The 23991-nt window shown below is 45.8% G+C and overlaps 1 protein-coding gene across 37 annotated transcripts in view; it reads right to left on the bottom strand.

The window, feature by feature from the left end:
* Positions 1–23125, bottom strand: part of MAGI1 (membrane associated guanylate kinase, WW and PDZ domain containing 1) — a 485140-nt gene extending 462015 nt beyond the window's left edge. For 31 of the 37 annotated variants that reach the window (XM_083424577.1, XM_083424567.1, XM_083424562.1 and 28 more), the window contains exon 1: positions 22175–23094. In XM_083424577.1, coding sequence (XP_083280703.1) covers positions 22175–22475 — 301 coding nt within the window. In that variant the 5' untranslated portion in view covers positions 22476–23094. Of the gene's footprint in view, positions 1–22174 lie in introns of all 37 variants that reach the window. The other 6 variants (XM_083424571.1, XM_083424601.1, XM_083424569.1 and 3 more) reach the window with 4 other exon arrangements.
* Between the last annotated feature and the right edge of the window lie 866 nt (positions 23126–23991).

Here is a 23991-nt window from a genome sequence, read left to right on the forward strand (position 1 = left end):
AACGGCTGGTTTGTCTTTCTAGACGGAAAGTTGATTGCCAGCTTTCTATTCCATTCTCAGAAGGATGTTTGAAAAGTGGAGATAATCATCTGGAAACACAACCAAATATGGTGGGGAGTGAGGATTAACACCACGCAAATACCAAACAGTATCACTGCAGCATAATGCTGCTTTAGAAGTGGAAAAAAAAAATGACTACTGTCTATATTATCCCTAAGAACAGCTAAATTATATACCAGATTATCTCAGAAGAATTTGCACGTAACAAACAACAAGCCGTGCTTCCGCTGGTATCATGGAAAAAGCAACTTATTGATCTCACTACCAAGACAGCTGAGGATTGTATCCAGCATTAGCCCTATGCAGAGTAGGCCCACTGAAAATAATGCACATGACTAACTTGGTTCCGTTCATAGCAGTGGTGCTACTCGAGGTATAACTTGGTTGGATACAACCCTCAGTCCTTTGCACATAACACAGAGATGGAAGGGATGGGTATGAAGACAAGTCAGAAATGCACATGACTTGTAGAGTTCCCATTTCTGCCACAGACTTTCACATCGAGCGCAAAACTACACATTTGCAAGGCCTTCTCCCAGGCATACATCTGTCGTTCCTGCACTGCAAGGTGACATCCACAAGGAGAAGGGCTTTCTTAGTGGTGGCATCTTGCTCGCTAGAATCTTGACAGTCTCTCAACCTGCCTTTGGAAGACAGTTTGGTCCAGTACCCCTTCAGAAAGCATTGCTAAAACTGGCTCACTTTTCTCCTTGCCTCTGTTTCAATGACTAGTTTGTTATTTATTATACAACATTGTTGGATTTTAATTTGCATTGCATTAAAGCCTGCAATTTCAATGTAAGCCACCTTGAGGGCCTCTTTGTGGGTGGAAAGGTGTGGTTAAAAAGTGATTAAGAACAAATACAGATAACAATTTGATTGTGGAGAGCTTCTGTAGTTATGCAATTTTTTAATTAAAAAACCCCCTCTTTGAAGGATCATCATGGTTTTTTTACCCCACCTTGTTATGAGAAAAGTGGTTCGTTTAAAATACTGGCCACAAGAATAAAAACGACAAGCCCATCTTTAAAATGACAATTAGTAGAGCAATAAGCAGCAGGTTAAAAAGAAAAACACAGAGATAAGACAGCAGAATGAAAATTGTGTTGGAACAGTATCTGGGTTCTTTCTAAAAGAGAGACGGGGTGCAGAAACAGATTTCATTATTGAGTACATAGATTAGTGCACCAATGACTCAAAATAAGTGTTTGTGCTACCTGGGCATTGCAAGCAGAATATGCATCAGGGCAGAGGGACAGAACAGGTTTGCCAAATCCCCTTTGCTGAAAATAAGCATTAACTTTGCCTCCCATTATGAGTACGCAAAGCTCAGCGGCACAGCAAAATTTTTTACTGCTTATGCTTTTGTCTCTAGCACTCGCTCAGAGCATGTCCCCCAGCTTCTTATACAGAGCAGCAAACATTTCAGGAATGACAGTTGTTCAGAACTGCTAAATATTTGTGAGCTCTAAAAATTCCTCAACTTAAACCTCCAGCCTCTCTCCGGCCCAGCCTCCCAAGGCCTCGCATACCACAATATTTGCCTGGATATCATCTCGCAAAACCCAGGCTGAGACTGGCTGAAACACCCTCCATTTACACTTTTGTCATTGCTCCGGCCAATCACCAAGCTTTTATTCTGTAACCGAAAAGGGATCAATGTACCTTTCGGAGCTATGAAACAGGAAGAAGTTCCAAGAGTTTGGGTTACACCCCCACCCCCAATTGCTTCACAACTGTGGAATCGTTATCTTTTCCCACCACTCTCCATACCTTCCTGAAGGCAACCCTCTCAAAATCCAATTGCAGACCAGGGCTGCATAGCAAACATTAGCGATATCTATTTGTTTGCATCCACAGGTTGCATTAAAAGTTGGATTGCTTGACTTGGACCAGAGAGACCCGGGTTCCGATGCCTTAAAGCTATAGCACATACCAGCTTGGGAATCCAAGCTGCGAAGTTCGAACAGATCCATAATGTTGGATACATTGCTCCCAAACTCTCTGGAAGAGGAGCAAGATCCGAAGTGTAACAGCAATGCAGAAACTAAACTATACTGTGCAGGAGAGAAAGCAAGCAACACCTTACGCGACCTTAGTTGGAATCCTGCTTAAATTGACAATAATGCATTTATCATAATGCACAAGCAATGGTTGAGAAATGAGTTGCTGGAATACAGTTCCCATCATCCACTGCCACTGGCCCCACTGGCTAGAGCTGATAGGAGTTTGAGTCCAACAACATATGCAAGGTCACAGGTCTGAGATCCCCAGAGATAAACCATAGGCTTGCTGGTCAGCTTTAAGGAAAACACTGGATCTCAGCTTCTTATGTAAGAAGATAGAGTGCCTAGGATTTATTGGAGCTATTATTAGGATCAGCGCAATTAGCAGTGCCGAGCATTTGTGAAAGTGCCTCATACTGTATACAAACATGGATTAGAAACCGCTCCCAAGCATCCAGTGCAAAAAGAAAAAAAGGTGGCAGCTCTCCATCTTTAATTGCAGGCAGAACAGGATGGTTGAAGTGTGCTGGGCCAATGGTCAGTCTGCATTAACTGGTCTAGAGCACACACAAGAAAAAGAGAAAGAAATCCAGCAATGAAGATGGTACAAGCCATATTCCAACTTGCTTTCTAGGGAGGGGAAAGGAAGCTGGGCTTATACATGTGGCAGAGCTGTATGGTGAAGCAGACTGCATCACTGTTAGAAAGTGAGATATGAAAGCTAGGAGCTAAATAGCAACTTAAACCTAGGTTATAGGCGCAACAACGGAATGTCTAGGTGCGCTTTTTTTATAACAAGAACACAAAGCTGAAAATGAATGAACTGCTGCCAAAATATTATGTTCATTTTTCACCTGCTCTAGTCCTTCTCCTGCCCGCCCACCCTAATATTCTTAAGAGGGTCTCTTCTCCAGTCTTCAGAAAGCGGCTGGAAGTGGGGAGGCAGAAAAAGGTCCTCCTTTCCTTCTACTGCGCAGTTTTAATATGAAATCTTAGGCACAGTACTGCACCCAGAGCTCAGAAACTGCTCAAGCTAATGAAATCCCCTGTTGCAAAATGCACCTAGAACACTGGGAGTTTTGAACACTGAACTGTATTATTGCAGGTGAGAAAGTACCGTTTCTTCAGGTTTCATGGAAGAAGAAGAAGAGGAGGAGGAGTTTGGATTTGATATCCTGATTTATCACTACCCTATGGAGTCTCAAAGCTCCTTTCCCTCCCTCCCCCACAACAAACACTCTGTGAGGTGAGTGAGGCGGAGAGACTTCAGAGAAGTGTGACTAGCCCAAGGTCACCCAGCAGCTGCATGTGGAGGAGCGAGGAAGCGAACCCGGTTCACCAGATTACAAGTCCACCGCTCTTAACCACTACACCACAATGGAATCATGGAATTGTAGAGTTAGAAGGGGCCACAAAGGTCATGTGATCCAACCCCCTAAAGTGCAGGAATATTTTGCCCAATGTGAGGCTCAAACCCAAGACCACCATGTTTTTTAAGCCAGTCCCTGCAGGCAGAAACCTAGCATAGCAAGGGAAAGCATATTTTCAAACTGCCTTCCTAAACTGCTAGTTTCCACCATCAACCCCTAACAAAGAAGAGAATTCAGAAATTGTATTTCCGCCCCCCCCCCCTTTTATTCATGCCTCAACCTCTACATTCAGTTACCTGTGCAGATCCAGCTTGCAATATGCAATATCTTAGCATTTGGTAAGCAGGAAGGGAGGAAAACCTAACTATACAACATAAAGTGTTTGCGTCCTAGTAAGTAGCACATAACTCCAGTGATTGGCAGCATTTGAGACATATTTGCTAAACCAGCCAAGTATGTTAGGAGCGATCAGCCTCCTTTCCCAAAGTAAAAATAGCAAAACAACAGCATTTGGTGGCCTTTGTTCTGCCATCTCTTTAGAATTAGTCTTGCAGACAACCAAATGTTATTCTGTCCAGCTGCGGAGCCACCAGTTCAAATTATGAGGGCGTTCTATGCATCTTTCCAGGGTTCAAGGAAGCTGCGGTGAGGATGAGCAGACCCCCAAACGCCAAACACAATTTACCCTCATGCTTGCAAAGAAGCCAGGCGTCCGTCTTTCCATTAGAGAAAGGGTGGGGAACTTGGCGCCCTCCAGATGTTGCTGGGATCCAACTCCATCAAACTCCAGCCAGCGGTTAGGAATGATGGGCCTAGCGATGCTAGCAGGTCACCACTTCCTCACCTCTGCACTGAAACTGCCAAAACACACACACACAAAAAAAGCTGGCCAGCATCACAGGGGCAGGAAATGACCTGAGCCAACCCTTGAAGGCTTTCCCACCCGCTTCCATCTGGCCACTGTGTGAACAGCTTGGTTCCAGACTACTTGCCTTGATGCTGTCTCCAAGCTCCAGTTCCTGGTGAAACTGCACCAGGCTGCAGCGTCTGAGCCAGCCAAGGGGGTTGGAGAAAGACACAGCAGAGCAACTGAGAGCAAAGGGCTTGCTCACCTTGCAAAGCAGAACAGGGAACTACACGGCCGTCTCAATGTGGAAAGCCATTATTAATGATCCAGCGTCCACTGCGAATCATTGCAGGACAAATGCAACGTTCATGGCTCCCTCTCATTTTATACTGCCCTCTCACCAACTCAAGGGCGATGTACACGATACCCACCACCACCACTTGATCTTGGCAACCAGCCTACGAGGTAGGTCGCTAAATGGCTGAGCAGGGGTTTTAGCCACTGTGACGCAATGGCTAATCTGGAGGAACGCCTAGCAATCTGCAAATTGTGTTTTGGTGGTTGGAATTGTATTGCCCTAAATTCAGGCTGCTTTCCAACTGCAGTAGAGGATTTGTGCAGCCTCCAGGATTTGGAAACACTAAAATGCCCGTCAGCTCAGTTGGTCAGAGCATGGTGCCAATAATGCCAAGGTGGCTGGTTCGATCCCCATATGGTCCCACCTGCATATTCCTGCACTGCAGGTGGTTGGACTAGATGACCCCTGGGGGACCCTTCCAACTCTATGACTGTGCTTATTCAGTCTCCAAGCTGAATAGATAGGATCTAGAAATAACCCTGGGGCAGGAGCACTGTTCAAGTTACTGAAGCACTGCTCACTGCCCCTTTATTGCTAGTAACCCCCGCTGCCCACCATGTTGCATTCCCAAGAAACGTAAATCTGCAATCATACCGAATCACAGAATTGGAGAGATGGAAGGGACCCCGAGGGTCATCTAGTCCAACCCCCTGCAATGCAAGAATCTCAACTAAAGCATCCATGGCAGGTGGCCATTCCAACTTTTGCTTAATACATCCAAGGAAGGAGAATCCACCACCTCCCAAGAGAGACGGTTCCAATGTCGAACAGCTCTTACTGTCAGAGCAGCAATACTTAACATTTCTATAATGCTTTCAAGCTGCCTCTATTGCTTTGGTGCAATCCTTATAATGAGGCTGCAATGCTAATTTTATTATCCCCATATTGCAGATTGGTGCGTGTGCGAGGAAAAGTAATTTGCCTGAGGCCACCTTGTAAGTTCCATGGCACAGGTGAGATTCGAACAAAGTACTTCCTGATTAGTAGCACAACCTCTCTCTGCCACTATGCTACTCCAGCTCTTTGCCGGAATGATTATACACAAGTAAACACTGAGTCAGAATTCACGTAGTTTTCTACCTGCAGGATCCAGCCTTCCTTGACGTACATGCGCAATTCACTCGCACCTAACAATGAAATCTCTCTCTCTCTCATTCCCCGCACTTAACATAACCACCCGTCATCGACTACCTGAATTCTACCAAACAAGAACTGCCGCCACAAGAGACCGTCCTCTGTCTCAGCAGCAAACTTCACAGAGAGCTCTATCCCCAGATCAAAGCGCCACAGTTCTCTTTTTATGCGCCGCCACAAGCTTATGCAGCAAAGATAACAAGCGTACGCACCATTCCCCATTTCACGGGCAGCTCGGCTATTGCAAAGTCATCCGTTTCAATTAAATTAAGCTCATCCTGCGCTGAAATGTCTTCTGCTTAGAAGCTGGGTGCCAAGCACAGCCGCCTTGTAAAGTCCGGCAAGCGTCTTCGCTCACAAAGTTGAGAGCAAGGAGAGGAGACACTTCCCTTCAAGAGCAATCACTTGCTTTGCCACAGTCTTAAATGTTTGGCAGCCAGGAGGCTTGTATCTATTTGGCTTAGTGCCTCTAAGAAGCCAGCTCCTTCAGCCTTGGAGACTGCTAATCTACGCAGGCCTTTCTTGAGAGTAAGCCCTATGGAGCACAGCTGGAGTTACTTCCCCACTCACAATTGTACTGCAGTAATCTAATCCAATGGGACACGAGTGGCGCTGTGATCTAAACCACTGAACCTCTTGAGTTTGCTGATCAGAAGGTTGGCGGTTCGAATCCCCGCAACGGGAATGAGCTCCCGTTGCTCTGTCCCAGCTCCTGCCAACCTAGCAGTTCAAAAGCATGCCCAAAAGTGCAAGTAGATAAATAGGTACCACTCCAGAGGGAAGGTAAAAAGCGTTTCATTGCGCTGTTCTGGTTTCAGTGTTGCGTTGTGCCAGAAGTGGCTCAGTCATGATAGTGACATGATGCAGAAAAATTGTCTGCAGACAAATGCTGGCTCCCTCGGCTAGTAAAGCGAGATGAGCACCGCAACCCCAGAGACGTCTGCAACTGGACTTAACTGTCAGGGGTCCTTTACCTTTTAAAAAAAAAAAAAATCTCTAATCCAGAACATTGTTTGTGTGAGAGAGAGCCAGGGCAGCCCAAGACATTTTGGCACCTGAGGCGAACCACAAAATGGTACTCCCTCCTCACCAGGGAAGAGGGGATGAGTGAAGATCTACATCAGGAGCAAGGGGGGCAGGAACACTATGATCTGCTACCTGAGGTGGTCGCCTAATGGGTGGGCCGGCCCTGCTGTCAACTGAACTCATGCACTCAAGGCTGCAAAACTAAGCACATCTGCTTGGAAGCAAGGCAACATTCAATACATACACTTAAAGTGCTACGACACCACTTTAAACAGTCACAGCTTCCCCCAAAGAATTCTGGGAGTTGTAGTTTGTTAAGCATGCTGAGAGTTGTCTCTATTCTCCTCACAAAGAGGGACTGATTGTTAAACCACCCTGGGAAGGGGAGATAGAGGTGTCCTAATACGTAATTCTCAGCACAAACTACAGTTCCCAATATTCTTTGAGCGAAGCCATGACTGTTTAAAGTGGTATAACTTTAAATGTATGGTTGCCCAAGTCCCACTGAACAAAAAGAGACTTATCTTCAAACAAACATGCTTAAGGATAAGGAAGCAAATGTCACAATTTTAAAGTGTATTTACCCCCACGTACCTCAGTTTGGATCCCAAGAGCTGGATAGAAAAAAAAATAGGCAGAATCCAAGGCAGGGGAAGCTGGAATTGCCCATGCTCTCTGAGAGCAACTCCCCAAATGCATCCCAGCGGGTACATTACACACTGCGCAAAATGAGGCCCATGCAGTTCTTGGCTTCAAAATCGAGTGCGGCCTATTTTAGTATATCTATGTCCCAAAGTTGCTTAGAACTTAGACAAAATGCAATGAACAAATTAAAGAGCCTCGCACTTGAAGAAAACTGGCCTAGCTGTAGCAGAGGCCTAGCCTTTGCCTGCCTCTCTCCCCTTCATAGAATCGTTCCTGGTGATAGATGAGGTTTTACACACTTAAGGTCTTGCCCTATGAGGTAGGTCAGGCTAAGAGAAAGTCTTTGGGTCCAGGGTCACACATGCCCAGTTTTCACAAGATGCTAAACAACGGTTTAGCTTTATGAGGCTGAACTGCAGTAACCTTCTCTCCTCTCTCTCTCTCTGGCATGGCCACGAGGCAGAGATCAGAAGTTTCTGCTTCCGTTTTAGATTAACCACAGTTTAGAGCTCCCTCCAAAACCTAAACTGTGGCTAATTAAGTACGGTCAATGAAAATAAGCCAGCTTCGTAGACTGAAGTTGGCATGTGTCCACTAATCATAGCTGAGATCACAGTTTGCTTGTATTCAGACATCATGACAAGCTGTGGTTAGTTTAAAGTGGAAGATGAAGCTTCCAAACTCATCCTCACAGCTGGGCTGGGAAGAACATAGTGTGCAGGCTCAAGGCTCACTGCAACGTGTCCTTGAAACGCTAAACCACAGTTTAGCATTACATGCAAACAAAGCCATGGCATAGTCTTAAGTTTCAGTGCACCTCATTTCAAAGATCCTTGTTTGAACTCCAGGTATAAAATCAGACTCTTATTACTGGTGTCCCCCCTGCCCCCAGCAAGAATAAAACACTCTTAAGCCTACAATCTTACAAGGAAGACTTATCGACGTAGTTATGATCAGCATGCAAGCTGAACAATAATATCATGCACAGACTTATTTTGCATGCTCAACCCTTCCATCTCAGTTTGTGTTATATGTTATTTAAGAGGGTTTGCTGGATCAATGTACCTCTTCTATGAGTACCAGTTCTTGATGGAAACGTGCATAAGGCCACTGTTTGCAAGCCAAGAAGTTTGTGCTATAATTTGCATAAAACGAACCAGTCACTGAATGTGTCCCTTCTGGTCACAAAATTTTGATCTTGCAGAATATATTTCTAGTAGTAGCTAAGAACTGCAATGCAAAGCTATTCTGAAGAATATATGACAAACCACATTAGGCAGTCCTATGTGACTGGGACAAAGAAGTATTGACAAACGCATTTTGCTAATGCTAGATTAGCCCCAGAACTAATTAAGTCACTCAATTGCATTAAGGAAATAAACTCTGAGAAAAAGCTGCGAGAAGACCAACCAGAAGATGCCAGAATCCAGATGCTATAGATGAATAATGCATATTTTAAGAAGCATTTGCTAAAACCATGAAAAGAAGGAGGCAAGGAAGACAGAGACCCTAATTCAGGAGCAGCGAATATGTTATTCAGAAGATGTTGGTGGGAACTGTGGTCCAGCTATCCAGGATGAAAAGGAGATGTTTGGCAGGCTTTTAAAACAAACTGCTATTGAGATCAAAATGGCAGCTAGAGTGGTAACTTATAAACCAACAAGTTAGCTCAGCCAGTGGAGCATGAGACACTTACCATAATTTCAGGGTTGTGGGTTTGAGCCCCACGTTGAGCAAAAGGATTCCTAGAAGACCCTTCCAACTCTGCAATCAAACCCCTGTTCAAATCTTTGCCTGTACAGTGGTACCTCGGGTTAAGTACTTAATTTGTTCTGGAGGTCTGTTCTTAATCTGAAACTGTTCTTAACCTGAAGCACCACTTTAGCTAATGGGGCCTCCTGCTGCCGCGGCACCGCCGGAGCACGATTTCTGTTCTCATCCTGAAGAAAAGTTCTTAACCCAAGGTAATATTTCTGGGTTAGTGGAGTCTGTAACCTGAAGCGTATGTAACCCGAGGTACCACTGTAATATGAAGTCACTAGGTAAGCCTTAGCCACCTAGAGGTGCCAGCTTCAACTTATTGGTCCTTATCCTGGCCCTCCAAGAACTGCGCTACTCCACCCAACCCAGCAGGGTCAGACAAACACAACTGGGTATGATCAGCAATGTTAGTGACAACATTTAGTGACAATTTTAGTGACAACATTTCCCCACAGCTTCATGTAGATGTTAAACAAGATGGGGGACAGAACAGAATCCTGCAGGAGACCCCATAGCCTAAGAACCAAGGATCTGAAGAATTCCTGAAGCACTACTTTCTGGCCATGGCCCTGTGGAACAACGGTTAAGGTGGTGCCCTGCCTTGCTAACTACTAATATTCCTTAAGAGGGTAACACTGTAAAATGGCTTCCTGGCTACACTTTGGGCAGTCCCCTGACAAAAGCCACAGAGGTGTGACTTTGCCTTCACCAGCACCAGCCTGTACCACAGGGGTAAAGAGCCTGTACCCTCCAGATGTTGCTGGACTGACCACTATAACGCTGGCCACGCTGCCTGGGGACGATGGGAGCTGGAGTCTAACAACATCTGGATGGCCACAGGTTCCCGACTCCTCGGGTACCACTTTATGGGATGAGGGATGGAACAGACTGGCGTTCTCATCAAGCAGAAAAACTGCGGCCTTTCTCTGCTTGCCTCACAAAATGCACTCAGTCCATATTTTTATCCAACGGTGGAGTTTAAATGCAGATTGTCACAATAGTTGCTTGAAAGTTAAGAGGAGCTTCTGAGAGGAGGAGGCAGCACAAGAATTGCTTTTGGCCTTTTTTTGCCACCAACCCAACAGGCCTCCTAAATAATAGATGGGCACCCTTTACTCCTAAAATGAAGCAGAAGATGTATAAGTAATGAGAATAAAGTCTTTAGCGCTGAGAGGTTACTAGCTCTTAAATACTTAAAAGGACTTGCATTCTTAAAACAGCTCCATCCCAAGACAGACTTGTTTTTGCTTTCCCTGTATGATCTCTCTGCTGCCCCTGTAGGATTTGGGAGCTCAGACAGACGCTTGGATGCATGACCATTTTAAGCTGAAAAAGCAGCAGGCAAATGTGGCCTTCTCTTCTCTTCCTAAAAACAAAACAAGACCTTACAAATGAACATAGATAGTTGTATCTTTAGGGCAGTATTAAATAATGATGTATTCACAGATTTGTACACTAATTTAATTCACATTTCTATCTTTGTGTTATTCCAAGGGCTTAGGACAGGTTGGCGGGGGGGGGGGCGGGAATCATCCTCTCCCTTTTTATAGCTGCACAAACACTGCAGTATAGTTGCGTTGTTCAAGGTGACACGTGGCTGTCTTCAGACCCAAGACCTGAGGACTCCACAGTCAAAAAACAGGACAGGAATTCCAGCTAATTTTTTCTTCCCTTGGTTATTTCATAGAATCACAGAATGGTAAGAGTTGGAAGGGTTTTATTTTATGTAATATAAAGATGCAAAAATGGGATACGCGTGAAGGTATGTCTTCAATTTTAAACACACGCAATGCAGCAAAATGTGGGCCAGTAAAGTGGTTAAAGGTGGGTGAGCGAGGAAAGCGGGGAACCTGGGTTCAAATCTCCCCCCAGCTGTGAAGCCCTCCTCACAGAACTGTTAGGAGGATAAAATGAGTGCAGGGAGAGACAGGGAGACAGAGAATTTTGTATGCTGCCTTGGATGAAAGGGGAAGATATAAATGCGAGTTCCCTCACTGCGAGAAGCCAAGTTACAGGGAACCAGGCATAGGGCCTTCTCGGTAGTGGCGCCCTCCCTGTGGAACGCCCTCCCACCAGATGTCAAAGAGAACAACAGCTACCAGACTTTTAGAAGACATCTGAAGGCAGCCCTGTTTAGGGAAGCTTTTAATGTTTGATGTATCACAGTATTTTAATATTCTTTTGGAAGCCGCCCAGAGTGGCTGGGGAAACCCAGCCAGATGGGCGGGGTATAAATAATAAATTATTATTATTATAATGCACGAAAACAAAATGGGCCAGTTGGTGTCTACCACATCACAGTGCATGTGTGTCTAAACATAGAGGATATAATCTGGCAGAAGTGTTCCAAAGCGAATTTCAAGACTTTACAGAGATCTGAACCACACTCAGCACTATACACACTGCCACGGGCATTTGGAAAGATTGAGGGCACAAGGAGAAGGGGAAAACAGAGGATGAGACAGTTGGACAGTGTTCTCAAAACTACTAACATGAGTTTGACCAAATCACAGGAGGCAATGGAAAACAGGAGTGCCTGGAGTGCTCTGGTCCATGGGGTCATGAAGAGTCGGACATGACTAAACAACAACAAAAAATTATGCTTTATTTCCCTAAAAACTGGTTTTGCTGGCTGAATTTTAATACCCACACCTCAACCCTTCTGTTTGGGCACTGCCTACAAATGAAGAACATCCCAGGACAACAATGTGGTGGTAAGACTACAATGAGTGGTTACAGGAAGAGAGAGAAGACTGGGAGGAGGGTGGGAGGTGGTGTCAGAAGCTGAAGAAGTAAAAGGACTTAGTGAGCAGGGAGAGTCTGTGGCAGAGAGAAGTCTAGAACCAGAGGCAGAAGCTGAAGCAGGAGAGGAGAGAGGCCAAGAGGCAGAGATGAATCAGGTTGTGAAGAGGCACAGGGGTCTCCCCCACTGCACTCCTGCTGCAACAAGTTCCCCTTCCCACTGTTTCCCGGAACCAGGAGAGGAATGAAAAGGGCAGGTGAGTGGTTGGCCGCATGCAAACACAGTCTCTGATTGCTTGGGGGAAGTCCTGGAGAGGAAGGGACTTATGACGGCTGTAAGGAGGCAGGGACTTTCAGTCTTGGTAACTGATTTTCATTGAATAAGACCACTGGGAATGAGCTGCTGTGCTCATTAGGCCCGATCCTCCGCCAAGTCTGTGGAGATTGTGTTTTCGCTAATAAATAGTTAGCTCCAACTTTGGACTGTGTGATTACTGACTGACATGCTCCTGTGACACTCTCCCAATGGATCTCTGTGTGAGTGAGTGCTGTAAGGCCGGTCTCCTTCCAATCAAGAAAGCTGACTTCTATGAGGTCACAGAAGTATCAACTTGTTTACAATATATCCTTTTCAGATGCATAAGCAGTGGGGGGAGAAGGTGTCTCCAATTTTAATTAAGGGGGGGGGGGAGTCTCCACTGGCATCTTGTGAAACAAGCTAGAAAGGCTGAATTCTAAGTTCAGGGTCTTGTTCTTTGGGAGACCAAAAGCACATTTAAATTTCAAGTTTGTAAACAGCTTTAAAAACACACACACCGCACAACCACCAAGAGTAGTTAAATTATTTAATACCCTACATGGCAATAATTTTCAAACATCGGTTGCAATTAACACTGTAATTTGAAGGATAATTGCACTATGATCTGGCAGCCCCTAAAAATGAAAGTCTGCAGTATTATTTAATAATGAGGCTGAAAGATTTAACCTTATTGTGGAAAACATAATCCAATTTTATCCCATTAAAGGATCATATTAATTCTTGAAAAATTGTAAACAGAAAGCAATTGAAGCCAACACCAAAGAACACAAGGCAAAAAAAAAAGTGTTAATTTGATCTTCGTAAAGGCGAATGGCAAGAACGGTGCACATCAGTTCGCAGCTAAAGAGGATCCCTTTTTACATTCCATACCCTGGTAAATGCTTTCAGGGAGCATTCTCTCTGAGATTTTAAGCACCCAGTACACAGATGTCTTGTGTTAAATTTCACACCATGTGCAAGGGTATGCCAGCACTGAGCTCAATGGGTGCGTCACACAAGCATTCAACAATTAAACGGCTACCGTTAACACAATGCATAGGTTTTTGGAACAAAATGTGTCATCTTTAATCAATGCTGCCTTTCCCATGGAAAGCACGGTTGGCGATTGCATTGTTATAAATCTGTACTTGCTGCAGAATAGCAGTTGCCAACTGGCAAGTTATGAACCATGAACAAGTGAAAAAGGGAACCCTATGCAAGTGGACTACCAATTTTTCAGAGCACCACCACAGGTCAAGAGCAGAAACTGGAGCTTTCCTTGCAATAAAACTAGGGAGACTCTACTCTGGAGTAGGCTGTCATGCATTACACTCAAAAGGTTGTCTTCTGAATAGTATACACCATGGGTAGGCAAACTAAGACCCGGGGGGCGTATCCGGCCCAATCTCCTTCTAAATCCGGCCCGCGGACAGTCCGGGAATCAGTGTGTTTTTACATGAGTAGAATGAGTCCTTTTATTTTAAATGCATCTCTGGGTTATTTGTGGGGCATAGGAAATTGTTCTTTTTCCCCTTCAAAATATAGTCCGACCCTCCACAAGGTCTGAGGGACAGTGGACCGGCCCCCTGCTGAAAAAGTTTGCTGGCCGCTGGTATACACTAAGATTTGAACATACAGCTTTGTGCAAGAGCTGGATAGTCTGAAATAAGAATCTACCTGGATGTCCGGCCATCCAGCACCTGCCTCTCATTCAAAGATGCTCTAATCTCTGCAGCTTCCACCACTGCTCTTTGAGCACGTGCTTCCATAAAATTGCTGTTTTTTCCCCCTTATTGTGTGCCATATGGTGCTATATAATGGGAACTTATACAACAGGTGGCACAGTGATCCTGCAAGACACAATTAATGCAATAAGCAATCTTGAAAAAGAAAATCGGCTCAACAGCAGCAAGGTAAAATTCATAGGAGAAAAAAATGAAACTTAAAACTACACATTGCAATATTGATTTAAACCTCCTTCCTAACTGGTCCAAAAAAGAAAGAAAGAAAAACATAATTCATAAACTACTGATTGTCAATTGTTCAGAGCACTCTGGCATAATTAAAAAAAAAATAAGCCGTGTACATCTGTTTTAATCTGCAAATTTTGTAGTTTGAACACTAGATAATGTAACTAATCACTGCAGTAATATAAACCAGGGAGCCATGCCTTTTTAAAAGGAACTTCAGCCAAGAACTTGGAAGCCAGAGCATCTTCCCAAATCCTGTATGTGTCATGTTTACATATACAAATGTCAGTAAGAAGAGACACATCAAAATCCTCAACAGCAAGAAACTTTTTAAATGTTTTTTTTTTTTTTTAATAAAAGGGGGACGGGAGGTTAACCTGTTATGCATTTACCCAGCACAGGAATTTGGAAATCAAAACACAAAGAACTATTGCAACTATTCCTACACTTTGGCTGCAGATGGTTAGAATATACATATGGCCAGAGGTTTTGAGTTATCTGTTAACAAAAGTTGGCAGTTTGCTTCCCTGCATACATGAAGCTGCTGAAGGGGTACAAAACTTTCCCTGAAGCACTGATCGTTATGACCCACCCTTCCTTCCTTAACCAACCCTTCCAATATATATATATATATATTTCTTTTTCTTTCTTTTTTGGCAGGGTGTTGGAGGGACACAAGAGGAGAAATTCAGACTATTGAAGACATCACATCCCTCCCAGACACCCTCAGGGGAAGCATGTCAGAATAAGTGCTCAGGCAAATAACTTTTAAAGAGCCTGTTTCATTCGCATTGGTAAATGTAATTGAGCCTAACATTCCACAGCTGGCCTGGGTAATTAATGCCAGCCCTTGCACAGAAATCTACCATTACATCCTTCTGCTTTCACATACATCTCAGGGTCAAATTAATGTTGTCAAAGCAGCACATGTGACAGCAAGCAGAAAATAGGACCACTGTCTTGCTTCGCCGGCATGCTGGGTTTTATTTCTTTTGTTTCCTTAAAAAAAATTAAATCAACCAAAAATAATCTAAATATATCACTGAAGTAAACTGATCTTCACGGGCTGTAACTTTAGAAGGATTGATTCATGCAGCGAATTAGAAAATGCAAGAGCAATTTCTTTTTTAAAAAAGAAAAGGAAAAATGGGGAAGGATTAAAAATCCATCCTGTCTGAAAACCTGGGGTGTGGACAACATTGAGCTAAATGGGACCAGGGATCCAATTTGGGATAAGGCAGCATCCTATGTATCTAGACATTCAATTTTTATGTGACAAGCAGTTCATACTTTAATTTCCTAATCTCTGTAGCCAACGGCCTACAACTCAAAACAGACACAAAGCCATGCAAGGAAATGCAAGTTTTAATCACATCGTTAGGCTTTGGCCTTTTTTACCCGCATGCAAGGAAACACCGGTTTTATTTCATCTCCTGTCAGTTTCACCACAGGGTTTTTGTAGGTCTCAACCTCCACATTGCAAAAGCAAGGAGAATGCCTATTGGCATCCGAAGCGTTCCATCGATTTGGAAACCTATTCTTACGGGGAAGCACATTTGGAGTTGGGGCCAAGGATGGGCTTGGCACTAGGCCTTCAAAAGTGGAAACAGGCATTTACCGTATTTTTCGCTCTATAAGACGCACCATACCACAAGACGCACCTAGTTTTTGGAGGAGGAAAACAAGGAAAAAAATATTCTGAATCTCAGAAGCCAGAACAGCAAGAGGGATCACCGCGCAGTGAAAGCAGCAATCCCTCTTGCTGTTCTGGCTTCTGGGATAGCTGCGCAGCCTGCATTCGCTCCATAAGACGCACACACATTTCCCCTTACTTTTTAGGAGGGAAAAAGTGAGTCTTATAGAGCAAAAAATACGGTATTTCAGGGGCAACTCAATGTACTTAACAAGCATAACAGGATCCTGCTTGAGGGAACGAGTGGCAATATGTTTAATGACAAACAAGAGTTTGAATGCTGTGCAGTGGGGCTCTCCAAGCAACTAGAAGGCAATCCAACACTGCTTTTACAAGACTGGCCAACCAAAGACATTTTGTTGCCTGAGACCAGTGACAAGATAGCACCTTCCTTTCCATTCTACATACAAAAGCTGACATGCCATAAAGCCTTACTCATCACTGACAATGAGACAACATCTTCCAGCGCACCCCAGGGCAACAGGCTAGCTTAGAAGTCTCCTGAGCACAAGAGCTCTACTGGCTCAAGCCAATGGCCCACCTAGACCAGCATTCTGTTCTCGAAGTGGTCGACCAGAGGCCTATTGGAAGCCTGCAAACAGGACCTGAGTGCAACAGCACTCTTCCCGATAGCTCACATCCTAAACTTTGCTGCTGCACCTGTGTGGGAAGGAGTCCCCTGAAAACTCTGCCCAACAGTAGGGCCGGTCCTTTTACAAAATAAGGGGGAGAGGCAGACATCCAAACTTATTTTCTGTACCCACCCCAATGTTGTTTTGTAGGAACCCAGGCAATCAAACAGGGTCTGCTAAGTAAGTAGTTCGTGCCCGTCAAAACATGAATCAAGATTTAAGAGTTCACATTTTTTGGTAAGAATATTTCCAGTGTGACTTGCAGTCTCTGTGTATTACGAAGAGGCAGAAGCAGAATGGAAGACAGGATCACTGCTGAGTCGCATGAACACACTCTTCCTGCTTCTATATCTGGCCAGCAAGTTCCGCAAGTTTTCCTGTAAGACCTGTTTGACCAGCAGATTGGAACAGAAGAAATGTGTCTGTACACTATGATGCCTCTCAGAGACTAATTCCTGCCTCCAAGCCCTAGGCTAAATAAAACTTTGCCATGAGATGCATCAATAAGTGTTCTAGCAGAACCACTGCTTATCACATCTGGTGCATCTCTCGTTTAAGCATGGGAGACATCTACGTTAATGTCTCTGAGCAAGAAGATACCTGGATGCCCTTTGGTACGCCTTTCGGTTAAATGCAAAGAATACAGAGTGGCTATGCAATGTTGAATGTTCTCTGTTAACTCTGTTCTGTTTCCCTTATGTTTTTGTTGAAAATAATCCATGAACTAGTAAATTGTACATTGACCACTAATAATGAACCATATGTCATGGATATTACTTCAAATTTATTATGCTGGGGGTTTTTTTGCGATATACAAGTAACATGAGAAGACTTGGTCTACCGATTTGTGTCATTTATGATGATGATGATCCTTATTTATTAAACACCATAAGAAGTTATTTTAAAAAAGAATACAAAGAAAAATTGTTACTATTATGCTAGTGTGTGGCCTGAAGTTTAGCACAGATAATATGCCTTAAATGTCTCCAAAACAAAAATGTACAGTGGTACCTCGGGTTAAGTACTTACCGGTAATTCGTTCTGGAGGTCCGTTCTTAACCTGAAACTGTTCTTAACCTGAAGCACCACTTTAGCTAATGGGGCCTCCCGCTGCCGCTGCGCCGCTGGAGCACGATTTCTGTTCTCATCCTGAACCAAAGTTCTTACCCGAGGTATTATTTCTGGGTTAGCGGAGTCTGTAACCTGAAGCGTATGTAACCCGAGGTACCACTGTATTTGGGAACATTTATCAAGAAAGCAGGCTCAATAGGAGTAAAGAAGTAAATTTTGAAATAAAAATAATTACATTTTGTAGAAAATCTAGCAGCAGCTATAATTTACCGCCCTGCATTATAATTCCACAGTCCTATGTTATAATTCTACCAACTGTGATAGGCACTAACTACTGTAATCCAACTGCTGTTGGATGTCCCGTGGGTAGTTTACACCCCCATAGCACAAGTACACGTAACTACGTTTATCAGCTGTGGCAGATTCCAGATCACAGCTCACACATCTACAAGTCATAACTTAAAGGTGCAAACAGGACTGAGACTTGCAGTTAAGTTCAATCAGCTGAACTCCTGAAAGCATTCAGAACTGACTGTCCAAGATCATGGTGCCAACATACTTGCATTGCACCTGTTGAAAGGAACAGTGGTCTAAAGGAAAGCAGAGACCAGCTTGGCTGCAGGAGTTGCTAGAAGGTGGTGTGCCAGGCCCCATCCAACAGTTTCTGGAAATCCACTCAGGATTTGTGTAGGGTTAACTCCTTAGCCCTTTCCCTAAAGCATATTTAGGATAACGTAAAGGCAGGTTGCCCGGCAGCTTTACTCATGTTCGCAACAGCAAAACACAGGGAGAAAAGGGAAGCAAGCAGGGCTGCAAGACCCCACCAACAGCCTCCGAGGAGGAATGAGAAAGCAGCTTCTTAGCATCTTTCATTTTGCAGTTGAGAGTAGAAGAACTGCCCTGCTGGATCAGCCTCAAAGGTTCCTTCCCTTGCTCTACACAGGTGTCTGTGAAGCACCACAAACAGGTGAAATCTCTCACAGGTTTACTGCCTCTGGAAATTGAGGTTCCACTTAGCTATCCCAGCTAATAGCTGTTAACTAACCAGCTGGCACGATGAATCTGTGGACAAAAATTCCACTTGATAATTCAGGAGCTTGTTGGTGTCCAGGACACTTGCAGAAGTCAAGAGCTTTTTTCAGCCAATCCCCAGGCAATGGCCACAGAGGAGACGGACATCCACCCACATCTGTTCATTGCTCTAGGTAGGGTAAGGTGGCTTGGCTTGCTTAATCACAGGGACAAAAGAGGAACAAGCACTATCCCTGGCTATGACCCCTAAAAACTTGGTGGATGCCAACCAGAACAGGCTCTTGAACAGGCCAGAAGTGAATGTCAAGCGTCTCTGCAAAGGCTATGAGGGATCCAGAAGCGTCCTGTTGCTAGGGAAGTCTGAAGGAAGAAATGTTTGGGATTTCAGCAAAGCAGAAAATAAACCATTCCTGGCAGGCAATGGGGGAAGAAGGGGGGGGGGGAGAGAAATAATCCATTTCCCATGCAGAAATCCATGCCAATCTTTTGACATAAAGCAAGGGAGGCAGCTGGCAATCACATGCCTACACTTAAGAAACACACAGGCAAGGAGTCATCCTCCAGCAAAGCAGCCGAATGTTCCAATTCGAAGGGAGGAGTCGGTCTCTCCGGAAATTCCTCTAGGTCCAGTCAAGTGAAATATTTGTTTGGCTCCCTAATAGAGTTTGCCACCAGACCCAGGGACTCACCACTTGACAAACTGCAGAAGCCCTTCCCGGAACCGTCTGTGGCCAGGGGCGCTGGCGCAGTTCTTAAAAAGAACATCTCCAATTGAATAGGAGCTGCAGGGCTAAAGGAGCCAGCACAAGCCGTAAAACTTAGAGCCGAGTCCCCAAGGGAGATGTGTGGAGGGTGGCAGCGGAGAAGAAGGCAGTTCGGATTACCCAGGAGAATCAGAGCATCATTCCCAAATAATTACTGCCTTGGCATCAAAACAAAGCAAAGATGCTCCCCTCAGTCTCTCTCTCCTAGGGTGACTCCGTTATTTTCAAACTGGCAGAGGGAGGGAGAGAGGGCAAGGAGAGATAGAGAAAGGCAGAGTTGATTTGTGGCTGCATTTTTTAAAAAGAAAACAGCATCAGTAAAAAGCTCCCTGAAGGTGGCTTTGCCCATCGCAACTTTTGCAGTCAAAGACTGCAAAGAAGAAAAGCAAAGAAGCCAACTCGTTCATCTATATCGGCAACAGAATGATCACACACACACACAAATACAGTGGTACCTCAGGTTACAGATGCTTCAGGTTACAGACTCTGCTAACCTGGAAGTAGTACCTTGGGTTAAGAACCTCACCTCAGGATGAGAACAGAAATCGTGCTACGGCAGCAGGAGGTACCTCAAGTTAAGAACAGTTTCAGCTTAAGAACGGACCTCCAGAACGAATTAAGTTCTTAACCCGAGGTACCACTGTAATCTTTTTTTGGTAAGGGGGGCAGGACAATAACACTTGAAGAGCACATTATTTTGGGAGACTTTTTTAAAAAAAAAAACACTTTGTGGTTCTCCAGCCTTTCTTTTTTAAAAACATATTAAGAGTTCCCCATTACTTATCTTTCTGTGTGTGATCTTTTAGGAGAGTAATAAAACTCTACTTAGACCCGATAAGCATCTGAGGCACACTCACACCCTGCATTACCCAGCAATTTCCTTCCCATAGAAACCAAGCCCTCCCCTTTTCTAAACACACCAGCTACCACCCTCATTCGCTTCCCAAGGACCAGCCAAGTAGCTGACCTGGGAGGAAGCACACCTCCCACGCCGCTCAATGCAACACAAGAGCTTGTTGGGTTTGTCCACTCCCAAGGCAACTTTTATAGCTCAAACAGCGTCCAACAAGTGGAAACCAAGCCTTGTCCAGGAATGGGACTGAGCAGCAGCAGCAGCAGCAGCATCTTCTTCCTGTGATAGAAGGCATGAGACGGGACTTATTCCTAGCACAGTACAAAAAAAGGAGGAACGGAACCAATGGAGTTCCTCTTCCTGGAGGCTTGGCACGCTCTTTATAGGGCCACCTCGTATCTCAGAAACTAGGATTGGAATCCACCGTTCCAAACAGAAAAAGTCCCAGTCTTCCTTTGAAGCAAGAGCAAACTTTAGCTAGTTTTTTTTAATATTGCTTTTACAGGTCTGAGATTCCAAGATGTATTCAGTTTTCTGCCTGGTTTTTTTTTAAGGGATGTGTGTTGCCATCAGGGTTTTAAGAAGCAAACCCAACCTCACCCTACGGATGGGGCAGATTAGAAATTTTGAACCCTCTAATTTGGGGGTGGATCATAGCTCAGTGGCAGAGTTTCTGCCTTGCACACAGAAGATCCCGGGTTAGATCCCTGGTGTCTCCAGAGAGGCTGACAACAAAGCTTGTCTGAAACCCTGGACAGCCATTGGGTCATCAGTAGAGACGATTGCTGAGTGGGGTGGACCAATGATATAAGGCAGCTTCCCACACCTTCCTATCACTCACTCCAGCACCAGTCAGTTATAAGGCTCTAGAATGCAACAGCGTTTACCCAACCCTGATGGGTGGACTAAATCAAGACTTTCACACCTGTCAAAAAAAAAAAATTTTTTTTTAAATCACTTGAAACAGAGCATGATGAAGTTCACATCGGGCAGATGTGACCTTGACCCTGACAGCAGAGAGCCATTTTATGAAAATAAATAAATAAATGAAATCTTGACCAGGGTGAAGTCCTGCTTCCATTGCTAGGGGTCCCCAAATCCCATAGGTCACCTTAAGAATTCCCAGCACATATTTCTGTCCTGGCTAAAGCAAGGCACCTCTCTGACTCACGTCTCAAAAGCGCCTTTCCCTTCATAGAATCGTAGAATTGGAAGGGACCCACAGGGTCATCTAGTCCAACCCCCTGCAATGCAGGAATTGGTGGCCCAACGCAGAGCTCGAACCCACGACCCTGAGATTTTGAGAGCCTCTACCGCCTGAGCTACGCCAGCTCCATCAACCCATCACACATCCCTTCGAGGCGGGTCAAGCCAGAGGTCCCCAAAGTGTGAAGACCACCCCAGGGCGTCGTCTCTTGACTTTTTAACAAAAACCAGGCACACGGACTCCACACCGAGACCAGAAGCCCCCGAGCCAGTCCGAGAAAGAGCGCAGCTTCTCCTGCGCCACGAGCCCCGTTCCCTTGTCCGCAGACTCGGTGCACTGCGGAGGAGAAAGAGAGGCTCCCCCCCTCCTTCCCCCAAAAACCGCCTCCAGGACCAGCGGGAGCCTCGCCGTCGTTGCTCCGTCTCAGGAGGCGGCTGAAGTTCGTTCGCAGCCCCGCAAACTTCCCCCGAAGTCGCCAGCAGCACCCCAAGAAAGCCGGCAGTCGAGGAGACAGATCTCCAAGCGTCCTCTTCGCGCCAAACCAAGAAAAAAGTGGAGGAATTCAAGTCCCGCAGCGGCGAGGCGCCCCTCGCCTCCGCGCCAAACTCCCGCAAGTGCAATCTTCTTCGCCCCCCAACCCCGCACCATGCAAACCAACCAGCCTCCCCGCCCCCCCCCCGCCGCCGCAATTTCCTTTCCTTTTACCTTGTCTGACGGCTTTGAAAAGCACGGGGTCCTTGCAGCTGCGGATAACTCCCAGCACGTCGTAGCGGGGCAAGCCCGACACCCGGATGCCCTGCACCTCCAACAAGAGCTCCCCTTCGCCCAGTTTCCCGTCGCCTCCGCCGCCGCCGTCCTCCTCGGCCGTCGCCCCGACGTAAGGAAACTCTCCATATTCCGCTCCCCCCAGGATGGTGACCCCCAGCTGGCCCTGAGCCCCGCGGCTCACCGCGCACTGGTGCACCTTGGTCGTCCAGTGGTTCTTCTTCTGGATCACTTTCGACATGGCGCTGCTCGCCGAGTCCGAAACAAACACCAGCAGCAGCAGAGCAGAAAGAGGGAGAAAGGCCAGGCAGGCAGGCAGGCGCGCTGGGGCCGTCGAGCCAGCCTTCCCCGGGCGCTGCCGGCAACTTTCAAGCCATCACCGAGCAAACTTCGCGCAGGTCCTGCCCGAAGCGGCGGCGGCGGCAACAGCAGCAGCGGCGGCGGCAGCGAGCGCCTCCTCCGACGGCGCCGCTGCTGCCATCGAGCCGGCCCTGGTCCCTCAGCAAGAGTCCGGCGCGCGTCCCCCTCGTCCTGCCGCTTTCCTCCTTTCCCTTTCCTTCTTAGCAGGCAAGCCTCCTTTCCCGGCGCAGTTTTCCCTCCGTGCGGCTCCACCTGGGAACGTGGAGGAAGCAAACCAACAACAAGGTCCTCGCCTCCTTTCCTCCGGGCCACTTTCCCCGCGACTTCTTTCCCCCCCTCAGTTTCGCCTCCGAGCGAGCGCGGCTCCTTTAAGCGCGGGCGAAGGCGCCGCTTGTTTTGTTACATTTCACTCGGGTCGCTTCTTAGCAAGACCAAAGCAAAGCGAGAGAGAGAGCGAGCAGCGATAGGCACCGCCGGCGCAGGCGCCCGGCACAAGCTCCTCCCTCTCCGCCTCCCTGGCCGCCTCCCCTTGGAGAAAGCGCGCCTCTCTCCCCGGCATGTGAGCGCGCACAGAAGCGCCGGCGGGGAGTGAAGCCGTTGCCCTTAAGGCTGAATTGCCCATAAGCAGCAGCCCAGACCAGAATCTAGGCTGGCCAGATGTTTCTTATTTGTCCCCTTTGTTTTCCGAGGCTGGCCCAGACGAGCGGCATAAAGGTCGGCGCTTGACTCCCAGAGTTGCAGCACATGTGTACCTTTTTAAAAAGTGAATGCCTATCTATCTATACACCCTTTCTGTTGCTTTATTGAGCCGGAAGGTGCACCACCTGAGACGAAACGTTAAGGCTGCACTTAACTCGAAAGTTAAGCTCACTCATTAAAAAAAAAAACGGAGTTGCTTCGAAAACTAGCAGACAATTGTGCTGCGATGATGCCAACGCTTTATTTACCATTGGATTCAGTTGGACCTACTTCTGAGTAAGCACGGTCAGGATTGTGCTGTTACTTAGCTACACCGTAATTAAGGGAGTTTAGTAATAAGTACATGGAAGCATACATCCTAAGGAGTTGCTTTAAAAAAAGAGCGCACAGCGAGATTTTCATTGTTTTTACTTAGAGGAAATGTATTAATTAGTGAATTTTTTTACCTACCTTCTCTGTCTCGGGATATTAACATCTCGAAAGATGTAACCAAATACTAGGGACGCCATATTTCAAAAAGTAAAATTCCTGACCCTCAAATTGCTGAGCTTTTATTTATTTTTAGAACAAACCAAAATTTGGGGAAATCTAACCCCAAAATAGTGATTTTAAGCTTTTTGAGCTGTTCCTGCTGCTTTTTCCATCATGTTGCCATACATCCTGGACATTTTGCCCTTTTGGCGAAATCCCCCCCATAC

Source organism: Podarcis tiliguerta (genome assembly GCF_965153285.1).
Source record: "Podarcis tiliguerta genome assembly, chromosome: 2".
NCBI lineage: Eukaryota > Metazoa > Chordata > Lepidosauria > Squamata > Lacertidae > Podarcis > Podarcis tiliguerta.